Below are 12,310 nucleotides of genomic sequence, written 5' to 3' on the forward strand. Positions count from 1 at the left end.
TGCGGGTCCCCACATCTGTACTGTCGAGTTCAGAGTAGGGAAGGAACCTTGACAGGAGTGGAGAAAGTGAAAAAGAATGTATATAATGAGGCAATGAAACACATTTACAAATAGCTTCAATGGAGGACAGATAATACAACGACCGCTTTCACCATGCACTTGCAATGTGTTCATGCACGAGTCATGATACAATGGGCCACACTCAGAAGTGAAGGGCCAGAAAGGGTGACTGTGTGAAAGTTACAACTGTAAAATCACAGTTATCAAATAGGCTGCGGAACTCCCAGCCACAAGATATCATTGGGGATCAGAGCATAGTAGGATTGAAAGAGGGACTCGCTGCTTCTCAGGGTAATTGGAAAAAAACAATTTCATTAGTGAGCAATTTAAAAAAAAAAGGCTTGGAAGGGCTCTAAACCCTCCTGATTTATACCACAAAATATGGCTAACTTGTGGTTGTCAGGGGGAAACTTTCCCTGGGCGCTGGTCATCTCATAGCTCCCTATTGCAGGGTTTCTTCCACCTGCCCCTAAAGCTTCTGGAACTGACCACTGGATAGTGCACTAGATGGACTCAGGTCTGATCCAGTCTAGCAATGCCTATCTTCCCATTAATTGGGTAAATCAAAGAGTATGTTTTTACTGATCTTTCTTCATCTCCTGGGAGTCTCTAGACTTGCACTCAGAGCAGAAAGATGTCTAGTTAAATATCAGCTAGTCTCCTGTTCTTTTTCCTTTCAGGAAGGAACCCTGAAAACTCCTTGAACCTGCCCAGTCCATTATGTCAGCTGTCAATGATACCAAGTTCCAATTTACAATTTTCCTTCTCACCGGAATACCTGGAAAGGAAGATGTCTATCTCTGGATCTCTATCCCCTTCTGCTTAATGTATGTTATTTCAATAGTAGGAAATTCAGTCATTCTGTTCATTATAAAAACAGATCCAAGCCTCCATGAGCCCATGTATATTTTCCTTTCCATGTTGTCCATCACAGACCTTGGCTTATCAATATCCACCATACCGACGATACTGGGCATGTTCTTGTTCAACTCTAGGGAGATCAGCCTTGATGCCTGTTTTGCCCAGCTGTTCTTCATCCACTTGCTTCAAAGTATGGAATCCTCCTTCCTCTTGTTGATGGCCTTTGACCGCTTCATTGCAATCTGTAACCCACTGAGATATGCCTCCATCTTAACTCCATGGAGGTTATCCAAAATGGGACTGCTGTGTGTGCTAAGAGGGATAGTCGTAGTATTACCACTCCCTTTTCTGCTGAAACGGTTCCAATACTGTCGAACTAATATTCTCTCCCATTCCTACTGTGTACATCAGGAAGTCATGAACATGGCTTGTTCGGATATCACAGTCAACAATGTCTATGGCTTGTCTACTCTACTCTTAACCATTGGGTTGGACTCATTGCTCATCTTCCTCTCTTATGTGATGATCTTCAAAACAGTGCTGAATGTCGTGTCCCATGCGGAGTGTCTCAGGGCCTTGAACACCTGCGTTTCCCACCTCTGTGCCGTCCTGCTCTTCTACCTACCAGAGATCGGCTTGTCTGTGATACACAGATTTGGGAATAGCTCTTCTCACTTGTTTCAGTTTGTCCTGGGCTACTTCTATCTGCTGGTCCCACCCCTAATGAACCCCATTGTGTACAGCATGAAAAGCAAACAACTTCGTGCAAGGATAATCAGGGTGTTCATCAACTGAAGGGTCAGTTCCTCCCACTGCTCCCATACTAGTGACCTGGGAGTGAAAAAACACAGGCCACAGCCATCTATTCCTTCCTGGACTCTTACATCTGAGACAAAGGGACACAAATCTGACATCAGGAATCATAACATTCAACAACCGGAAGGAGAACACTTCAACCTCTCTGGCCACTCAGTAAAAGATTTAAGGGTGGGAATTTTGCAACAGAAAAGCTTGAAAAACAGACTCCGATGAGAAACTGCTGACCTTGAATGTATGTGCAAACTAGATACTATGAACTTGAGTTTGAATAGAGATGGGAGTGGCTGGGTCATTACACATATTGAATCTATTTCCTTAACTTAAGTATCCTCACACCTTCTTGTAAACTGTCAAAATGGGCCATCTTGATGATCACTACAAAAAGTTTTTTTCTCCTGCTGATAATAGCTCATCTTAACTAATTAGCCTCTCACAGGTCGTATGGTGACTTCCAACTTATATGTATGTATATATCTATATATATATATATATCTTACTATATGTTTCATTCTATGCATCTGATGAAGTGGCGAAAGCTTATGCTCTAATAAATTTGTTAGTTTCTAAGGTGCCACAAGTACTCCTGTTCTTTTTATCTGAGAAGACATGAGCTACTGATCTCCACTTTTTAGAGAGAGGTCCAGATGGGGTCTAAGACCCAGAGCAAGGGGAGAGGGGCTGATGAGGGAGGAGAGCCCAGTCGGGAAAGGAAACCAAGGCCGGAAGAAGCATTTACAAAGTGACGCTGTTCATGGAGAGCCAAGGGAGCAGTGGGATGTTGGCCCATAAAGAGCTGTATCGGTGGCTACTCCAAACTCAGAATTCCTGTTGATACAGTCAGTAAAGAGAAGAGACGTGCATGTTGTTTCCAGTTACACCTGGCCTGTCCCTGTACCATCTCTGCCTAAACATCCAGGGGCCATGAGAAAAGCTGCAGAGCTCTTCTCTTGTTGCAGTCCTGGCCCTTCCTGAGCGCTCTGGGTGCTGCATGATTCATGGGGCTGCACCAGCTGTAGACAGGGGCTACTACTTGGGCAGAGACACCCACCCTTCCCCGACGCCTTCAGCCAGATTCTTGTGTGTGAGTGGTGTCAGAGACTTGATTTACACAGAAGCCCCAGGAGAAGCCATTCAGGCATCCACTCCCCTACTGATAGCTATGCACACCTGCTGAGCCCTCTTCCCACAGAGGCAGAGCAGAACTATTTGTGTGAGTGAAGGTCTGACACACACTAGTCCTGCCAAGAGACTCAGGCCCAGTTTCTCTCTCCTTCCCCCGATTTGTGCTGCCCCAGCTGATTGGAAAGGGGTGGAAATGCATCTCAACTCCCACAGAGAGGCACGGCTAGCTCCTATCCCAGCCTAGCTCATGCAGTTTAGGGTGACCACCTAGTCAAAAGGTAAAAGCAAGACACATGCAGGAGTCCTGCCTCCCTGTAACCCTGCCCTTCTTCTCCCCCCTGAGGCTCCACCCACTCCTCCTCCTCTTCCTCTCAGGCCTTTGCTCCATCTTTCCCCCCACAAGGCTTCATGCTCTGCTCCTCCTCTTCTCCTTGAGGGCCCGCCTCCTGGTCTTCCTGCAAGATAGATCTAGGCTGTGTTAAGAGCCACCCAGGGACCCTGGCCCACTATGGGAACTACGGACCCCCTATCTACCCTGGGCATGGGGGGGCAAGAGGAGGAGCAGGAGCAGGGGATTGAAAACAGCCCCCATCCCATGATCCTGACGCCCCACAGGTAGTCCATGCAATGGGATCTCAAGGGAGACTTCAATCCCCTTGTCAAGGTTCCTCCCCCACTCTGAACTCTAGGGTACAGATGTGGAGACCTGCATGAAACACCGCCTAAGCTTATCTTTACCAGCTTAGGTCAAAACTTCCCCAAAGTACAAAATATTGCACCCTTTGTCCTTGGATTGGCCACTACCACCACCAAACTAATACTGGTTACTGGGGAAGAGTTGTTTGGACGCGTCTTTCCCCACCAAAATACTTCCCAAAACCTTGCACCCCACTTTCTGGGCAAGGTTTTGTAAAAAGCCTCACCAATTTGCCTAGGTGACTACAGACCCAGACCCTTGGATCTGAGAAAAATGAAAAAGCATTCAGTTTCCTTACAGGAAGACTTTTAATAAAAATAGAAGTAAATAGAAATAAAGAAATCCCCCCTGTAAAATAAGGATGGTAGATATCTTACAGGGTAATTAGATTCAAAAACATAGACAACCCCTCTAGGCAAAACCTGAAGTTACAAAAAAGATACACAGACAGAAATAGTTATTCTATTCAGCACAGTTCTTTTCTCAGCTATTTAAAGAAATCATAATCTAACACGTACCTAGCCAGATTACTTACCAAAAGTTTTAAGACTCCATTCCTGGTCTATCCCCGGAAGAAACCAGCATATAGACAGACACACAGACCCTTTGTTTCTCTCCCTCCTCCCAGCTTTTCAAAGTATGTTGTCTCCTCATTGGTCATTTTGGTCAGGTGCCAGCAATGTTACCTTTAGCTTCTTAAGCCTTTACAGGCGAGAGGAGCTTTCCCCTGGCCAGGAAGGATTTCAAAGGGGTTTACCCTTCCCTTTATAGTTATGACACAGGGGGTGTCATAAATATAAAGGGAAGGGTAAACCCCTTTAAAAACCCTCCTGGCCACAGGAAAAATCCTCTCACCTGTAAAGGCTTAAGAAGCTAAGGGTAACCTCTCTGGCATCTGATCAAAATGAGCAATGAGGAGACAAGATACATTCAAAAGCTGGGAGGAGGGAGGAAAAAAACGGGTCTGGGTCTGTCTGGGTGAGGCTTTTGCCGGGGACAGAACAGGAATGGAGTCCTAGAACTTTTAATAAGTAATCTAGTTAGGTATGTGTTAGATTGTAATTTCTTTAAATGGCTGAGAACATAGCTCTGCTGAATAGAATGAATATTCCTATCTGTGTGTCTTTTTTGTAACTTAAGGTATTGCCTAGAGGGATTCTCTATGTTTTGAATCTAATTACCCTGTAAGGTATTTACTATCCTGATTTTACAGAGATGATTCTTTTTTACTTCTATTAAAAGTCTTCTTGTAAGGAAACTGAATGCTTTTTCATTGTTCTAAGGGTTTGGGTCTGTGGTCACCTATGCAAATCGGTGAGGATTTTTACGAAACATTCCCCAGGAAGTGGGGTACAAGGGTTGGAGGTTTGGGGGGGGGGGGAAGACGTGTCCAAGCTACATTTTCTCAGGAACACAGATAAAGTTTGGTGGTGGCAGTGGAAGTCCAGGGGTAAAATAGTTTGTACCTTGGGGAAGTTTTAACCTAAGCTAACAAAAGTCAGCTTAGGAGGTTTTCATGCAGGTCCCCGCATCTGTACCCTAGAGCTCAGAGTGGGGAAGGATCCTTGACATGATGGCAGAGTGGTGGGATTAACTTGAAATCATTTTGAGATCAATTTGAGATTTTCTGAACCAGAAAAACAGATTTTAAAAGGAAATTTTTAAAATCCTTTGTGCTGCTAGAAAGCAGGTCTCCAACTGGCAATAGTTGGAAGGTTGGTTTGTTTGTTTGTTTTTTTGCTTTGCTTTGCTTTGGGGCCAGAGCAGAGACAAAAGGGAATTGTCTTTGGGAGCTGCAGTTTCTCTTCCTAAAGGCAGAGTCGTTACCCTCCTGCAGGTAAATTCACAAGTCTTCACAGACCTAAGAGCAACTAGAGGAGATTTCTACCTATTTGCCTGAAGACAAAAGTGTTAGTTTTTGGGTCTTTTGGTTTTGTATTTTTCTGTACGCTGACAATCACTATCAGAGAATAGGTATGCTATTCCAGCACAGCAAAATTTTACAAGCCAAGTTTTGTTTGCTTTATTTCTAAACCTCGGGTGTAAAGTTAGTTAAAAACCAAGAAGTTAGGATGACAGACTCCTCGGCTCAACAAAAGCCGAATTAGCCAGATTTCAGGCTGATGAAAAACAAAAGGAACATGAAAGACAGATAGAACTCATGCGGCTGGAGAAGGAGGTACAGGAGGCTGCCCACAGGAGGGAGATGGAGCAAGGGACAAAGAGATGGAGGCAAGGGACAAAGAAAGTGAGGCAGCGAAAGAGGCAGAACAACACCAAGTGGCTGCTCACAGGAGAGCTATGGTAGCAAGGGACAAAGAAATGGAGGCAAGGGCCAAAGAACTGGAGGAGAAGGAAAAAAGAGAGGAAGCATGTGGAGGAGATGGAGAAGATAAAGGCTCAGCAGAATATACCAACAAACTCTAGCAATCCTTCTCCAGGTACCACTTCCCATCCCAGAAAGTTCCCCACCTACAAGGCAGGCGAGGTTACTGGGGCCTTCTTAGAAAACTTCGAAAGAGCCTGCCTTGGGTACAGCATCTCTACCTGCTAATACATGGTAGAGCTGAAGCCGCAGCTCAGTGGACCCTTAGCTGAGATGGCAGCTGAAATGCCTAAAAAACACATGAACAAGTATGAACTGTTTAAATCCAAGGTGAGAGTCAGCATGGGGATAACACCCGAGCATTCTCGTCAGAGGTTCAGAGCCCTAAGGTGGAAACCAGACGTGTCATTTACCCGACATGCCTACCACATTGGGAAACATTGGGATGCCTGGATATCAGGAGCCAGTATTGAATCTCCAGTAAATTTGCCCTTCCTAATGCAAATGGAACAATTCTTAGAGGGTGTTCCTGAGGAAATAGAAAGAAACATCCTAGATGGGAAGCCCAAAACTGTAATCGAGGTGGGAGAGATTGGAGCCAGATGGGTAGAGGTGGCAGAGGAGAAAAAAACTGGTTGCAGTTGGAGCGGAGTCCAGAAGCGACAACCCCAGACCACACCCTATTCCTGGGGGCCGCCAAGGCCCCACCTACCTCCCAAAGAACCCTCCCGGCACCTTATCGTCCCACCACCCCTGTCAAGGTTCCTCCCCCACTCTGAACTCTAGGGTACAGATGTGGGGACCTGCATGAAAAACCTCCTAAGCTTATCTTTACCAGCTTAGGTCAAAACTTCCCCAAGGTACAAAATATTACACCCGTTATCCTTGGACTGGCCGCTACCACCACCAAACTAATACTGGTTACTGGGGAAGAGCTGTTTGGACGCGTCCTTCCCCCCAAAATACTTCCCAAAACCTTGCACCCCACTTCCTGGACAAGGTTTGGTAAAAAGCCTCACCAATTTGCCTAGGTGACTACAGACCCAGACCCTTGGATCTTAAGAACAATGAACAATCCTCCCAACACTTGCACCCCCCCTTTCCTGGGAAATGTTGGATAAAAAGCCTCACTAATTTGCATAGGTGACCACAGACCCAAACCCTTGGATCTGAGAACAATGAAAAAGCATTCAGTGTTTTACAAGAAGACTTTTAATAAAAAATAGAAGTAAATAGAAATAAAGAAATCCCCCCTGTAAAATCAGGATGGTAGATATCTTACAGGGTAATTAGATTCAAAAACATAGAGAACCCCTCTAGGCAAAACCTGAAGTTACAAAAAAGATACACAGACAGAAATAGTTATTCTATTCAGCACAATTCTTTTCTCAGCCATTTAAAGAAATCATAATCTAACACATACCTAGCTAGATTACTTACTAAAAGTTCTAAGACTCCATTCCTGTTCTGTCCCTGGCCAAGACGACTACAGACAGACACAGACCCTTTGTTTCTCTCCCTCCTCCCAGCTTTTGAAAGTATCTTGTCTCCTCATTGGTCATTTTGGTCAGGTGCCAGCGAGGTTACCTTTAGCTTCTTAACCCTTTACAGGTGAGAGGAGCTTTCCCCTGGCCAGGAGGGATTTCAAAGGGGTTTACCCTTCCCTTTATATTTATGACAACCCCATTCTCCGGCAACCCACCTCACCCCAGTGACCCATCAGCTGGACGATATTTTAAATGTAACGAACTGGGGCATGTAAAGGCCAACTGCCCCAAGAACCCCCACAGATTACAGTTCATTGCACCGGAATCACACCAGAGATCCGCAGGCCCAGATACTTCCAGATACCCTTGGAGCAGAGGGAAACTGTGAGTGTGGGTGGGAAGAAGTTCACCATGTGGAGGGACACCGGAGCACAAGTGTCAGCTAGCCATGCTTCCTTAGTGGACCCCAATTTAATCAACCCAAAGATCCAAGTGACGATTCAACCCTTCAAGTCCAACTCTTTCAATTTGCCTACAGCCAAGTTGCATGTCCAGTACCAGGGCTGGTCAGGAACGTGGACTTTTGCAGTCTATGATGATTATACCATTCCCATGCTGTTGGTGGAATATTTGGCCAGTCATGTGAAGCGGGCCAAGAGGGTGGGAATGGTCACCCGCAGCCTGGCTAAACAAGCTGGGAGGCCTAGCTTTGTTCCGGAAACTTCTATCGGGACCCGGTCAGAGGTGATGGACCTGGACCCCAGACCAATGTCTGCAACAGCAGTAGTGGATCCAGTCCCAGAGACCCAGACGGAACCAGTCCCAGAACTGGAACCAGCGGAACAACCAGCACCAGACCCATTGCCAGCCCTGAATCCAGTACTTGCAACCTCAACACCAGAGGGCCCCACCGAACCTGAACCGGCAGTAGCCCATAACCCTACACAAGAGGCTCAGCCCGAGCCTGAACCTCAACATAGTGTCCCAGCGGAGATCGGTTCACAGTCAACGGAAACAGCCCCATCCCCTACATCGCTTCCAGAGGGACCAAACATAGGTCCACAATCCAATGAGGAACTGATGTCTCCAGCATCAAAGGAACAGTTCCAGATCGATCAGGAAAGAGATGAAAGCTTCTAGAGAGCTTGGACGGCGGCACGGAGCAACCCACCGCCTCTCAGCTCTTCTAATCCATCCAGGTTTGTTGTAGAAAAAGGATTTTTATACAAGGAAACTCTTTCTGGTGGACACCAGGAAGACTGGCATTCTCAGAGACAGTTGGTAGTTCCAACTAAATACCAGGCCAAGCTCTTGAGCTTAGTCCACGATCATCCTAGTGGCCATGCTGGGGTGAACAGGACCAAAGACCGTTTGGGGGGTCCTTCCACTGGGAGGGAATGGCCAAGGATGTTTCTACCTATGTCCGGTCCTATGAAGTATGCCAAAGAGTGGGAAAACCCCAAGACCAGATCAAAGCCCCTCTCCACCCACTCCCCATCATTGAAGTTCCATTTCAGCGAGTAGCTGTGGATATTCTGGGTCCTTTTCCAAAAGAGACCCCCAGAGGAAAGCAGTCCATACTGACTTTCACTGATTTTGCCACCCGATGGCCAGAAGCAGTAGCTCTAAGCAACCCAAGGCCTAAAAGTGTGTGCCAGGCACTAGCAGACATTTTTGCCAGGGTAGGTTGGCCCTCCAACATACTCACAGATGCAGGGACTAATTTCCTGGCAGGAACTATGGAAAACCTCTGGGAAGCTCATGGGGTAAATCACTTGGTTGCCACTCCTTACCACCATCAAACAAACGGCATGGTGGAGAAGTTGAATGGAACTTTGGGGGCCATGATACATTGCTCTTTGCCTTCAGAGTTGTACCACATCCCAGTTTAGGGTTTTCCCCATTTGAACTTGTATGTGGCCGTGAGGTTAAGGGGCAATTACAGTTGGTGTAGCAGCAAAAGGAGGGATTTACACCTCTCCAGGAACTAACCTTCTGTGCTTTGTAACCAACCTACATAACACCCTCCGAACCTCTTTAGCCCTTGCTAAAGAAAACTTACAGGATGCTCAAAAAGAGCAAAAAGCCTGGTATGATAAACATGCCAGAGAGTGTTCCTTCAAAGTAGGGGAGCAGGTCATGGTCTTAAAGGTCCTCCAGGCCCATAAAATGGAAGCATGTTGGGAAGGGCCATTCATGGTCCAGGAGCACCTGGGAGCTGTTAATTATCTCATAGCATTCCCCACCTCCAACCGAAAGCATAAGGTGGACCATATTAATTCTCTAAAGCCCTTTTATTCCAGAGAATTAAAGGTTTCTCAGTCTACAGCCCAGGGAGGAGACGACGCTGTGTGGCCTGAAGGTGTCTACTATGAAGGGAAAAGTGCTGGTGGTGTGGAAGAGGTGAACCTCTCCATGACCCTTGGGCATATGCAGTGACAGCAGATCAAGGAGCTGTGCAGTAGCTACACACCGACATTCTCAGCCACCCCAGGACTGACTGAACAGGCATACCACTCCATTGACACAGGTAATGCTCACCCACTTAAAGTCCAACCTTACCGGGTGTCTTCTCAAGCTAAAACTGCTATAGATTGGGAGATCCAGGATATGTTACAGATGGATGTAATCTGCCCCTCTGGAAGTGCATGGGCATCTCCATTGGTTCTAGTTCCCAAACCAGATGGGGAGATATGTTTTTGCATGGACTACCGTAAGCTAAATGCTGTAACTCGCCCAGACAACTATCCCATGCCATGCACAGGTGAACTATTAGAGAAACTGGGACGGGCCCAGTTCATCTCTACCTTGGACTTAACCAAGGGGTACTGGCAGGTATCGCTAGATGAATCTGCCAAGGAAAGGTCAGCCTTCATCACACATGTCGGGGTGTATGAATTTAATGTACTCCCTTTCGGTCTGCGAAATGCACCCGCCACCTTCCAAAGACTTGTAGATGGTCCCCTAGCGGGATCTGGAGAATATGCAGTCGCCTACCTTGACAAGGTGACCATCTTTTCCGATTCCTGGGCAGACCACCTGGAACATCTACAAAAAGTCCTTGAGAGCATAAGGGAGGCAGGACTAACTGTTGAGGCTAAAAAGTGTCAAATAGGCCGAAAGAGAGTCACTTACCTTGGACACCAGGTGGGTCAAAGAACTATCAGCCCCCTATAGGTCAAAGTGGATGCTATCCAAAAGTGGCCTGTCCCAAAGTCAAAGAAACAGGTTTAATCCTTCTTAGGCTTGGCCAGTTATTACAGATGATTTGTACTACAATACAGCCAAATCGCCGCTCCACTGACAGATCTAACCAAAAAGAAACAGCCAAATGCTGTTCAGTGGACCAAAGAGTGTCAGAAGGCCTTTAACCAGCTTAAAGCGACTTTCATATCTGACCCTGTACTAAGGGCCCCAGACTTTGACAAACTGTTCCTAGTAACTACAGATGCGTCCGAGCGTGGTGTGGGAGCAGTTTTAATGCAGAAAGGACCAGATCAAGAATTCCACCCTGTCGTGTTTCTCAGGAAAAAACTGTCTGAGAGGGAAAGCAACTGGTCAGTCACTGAAAAAGAATGTTACGCCATTGTCTACGCCCTGGAAAAGCTACTCCCATGTGTTTGGGGAAGGCGTTTCCACCTGAAAACCGACCATGCTGCACTACAGTGGCTTCATGCCACCACAGGAAATAACAAAAAAATTATTCAGTGGAGTTTAGCTTTCCAAGATTTTGATTTCGACATCCAACACATCTCAGGAGCTTCTAACAAAGTGGCTGATGCACTCTCCCGTGAAAGTTTCCCAGATTCAACTGGTTAAAATCAGCCTTGAGATGTGCAAAATATTGTTAGTCTTTATGTACTTGGTAGTATATTTAGAGGTGCATGTGTCTTATTAACTCTGTTTTTTCCTAGAGCTCCAGGAAGAAACCCCAGCCAGCGTTTCACCCTAGCTGAGATTTGGGGGGGGCGTGTCATAAATATAAAGGGAAGGTAAACCTCTTTAAAATCCCTCCTGGCCACAGGAAAAATCCTCTCAGCTGTAAAGGGTTAAGAAGCTAAAGGTAACCTCGCTGGCACCTGACCAAAATGAGCAATGAGGAGACAAGATACTTTCAAAAGCTGGGAGGAGGGAGAAAAACAAAGGGTCTGGGTCTGTCTGGGTGATGCTTTTGCGGGAGACAGAACAGGAATGGAGTCTAGAACTTAGTAAGTAATCTAGCTAGGTATGTGTTAGATTATGATTTCTTTAAATGGCTGAGAAAATAGCTGTGCTGAATACAATGAATATTTCTGTCTGTGTGTCTTTTTTGTAACTTAAAGTTTTGCCTAGAGGGATTCTCTATGTTTTGAATCTAATTACCCTGCAAGGTATTCACCATGCTGATTTTACAGAGATGATTCTTTTTTTACTTCTATTAAAAGTGTTCTTGTAAGGAAACTGAATGATTTTTCATTGTTCTAAGATCCAAGGGTTTGGATCTGTGGTCACCTATGCAAATTGGTGAGGATTTTTACCAAACCTTCCCCAGGAAGTGGGGTGCAAGGGTTGGGAGGATTTTGGGGGAAAGACGTGTCCCAACTATGTTTTCTCAGGAACCCAGATAAAGTGTGGTGGTGGCGGTGGAAGTTTGTACCTTGGGGAAGTTTTAACCTAAGCTGGTAAAAGTAAGCTTAGGAGGCTTTCATGCAGGTCCCCACATCTGCAATGACCATGACAAGGTTGAGTTTGGGATCCTGACAAAAGGAAGCAAGGAGAGTAGCAAAACTTGGAACTTAGGACTTCAGAAAAGCAGACTCTGACTCTCTCCGGGAACTAATGGGCAGGATGAGAGGGAAATGAGTCCTGGAGAGCTGGCTCTATTTTAAAGAAGCCTTATTGAAGGTGCAGGAACAAACCATCCCGATGTGCAAAAAGAATAGCAATTACGGGAGGCTT

The 12,310-nt window shown here is 46.0% G+C and overlaps 1 protein-coding gene across 1 annotated transcript; it reads left to right on the plus strand.

Moving 5' to 3' along the window:
• The first annotated feature begins 780 nt into the window (after positions 1–780).
• Positions 781–1,716, plus strand: LOC144929517 (olfactory receptor 51G2-like). Its single transcript, XM_078849196.1, has one exon. The coding sequence runs from the start codon at positions 781–783 to the stop codon at positions 1,714–1,716; it is 936 nt and encodes a 311-aa protein (XP_078705322.1).
• Positions 1,717–12,310: the final 10,594 nt, after the last annotated feature.

This window comes from Lepidochelys kempii, chromosome 1 (genome assembly GCF_965140285.1).
Source record: "Lepidochelys kempii isolate rLepKem1 chromosome 1, rLepKem1.hap1, whole genome shotgun sequence".
Lineage (NCBI taxonomy): Eukaryota > Metazoa > Chordata > Testudines > Cheloniidae > Lepidochelys > Lepidochelys kempii.

Coding starts and splice junctions, on each gene's coding strand:
- LOC144929517 (XM_078849196.1), top strand. CDS start 781: ATGTCAGCTGTCAATGATACCAAGTTCCAATTTACAATTTTCCTTCTC.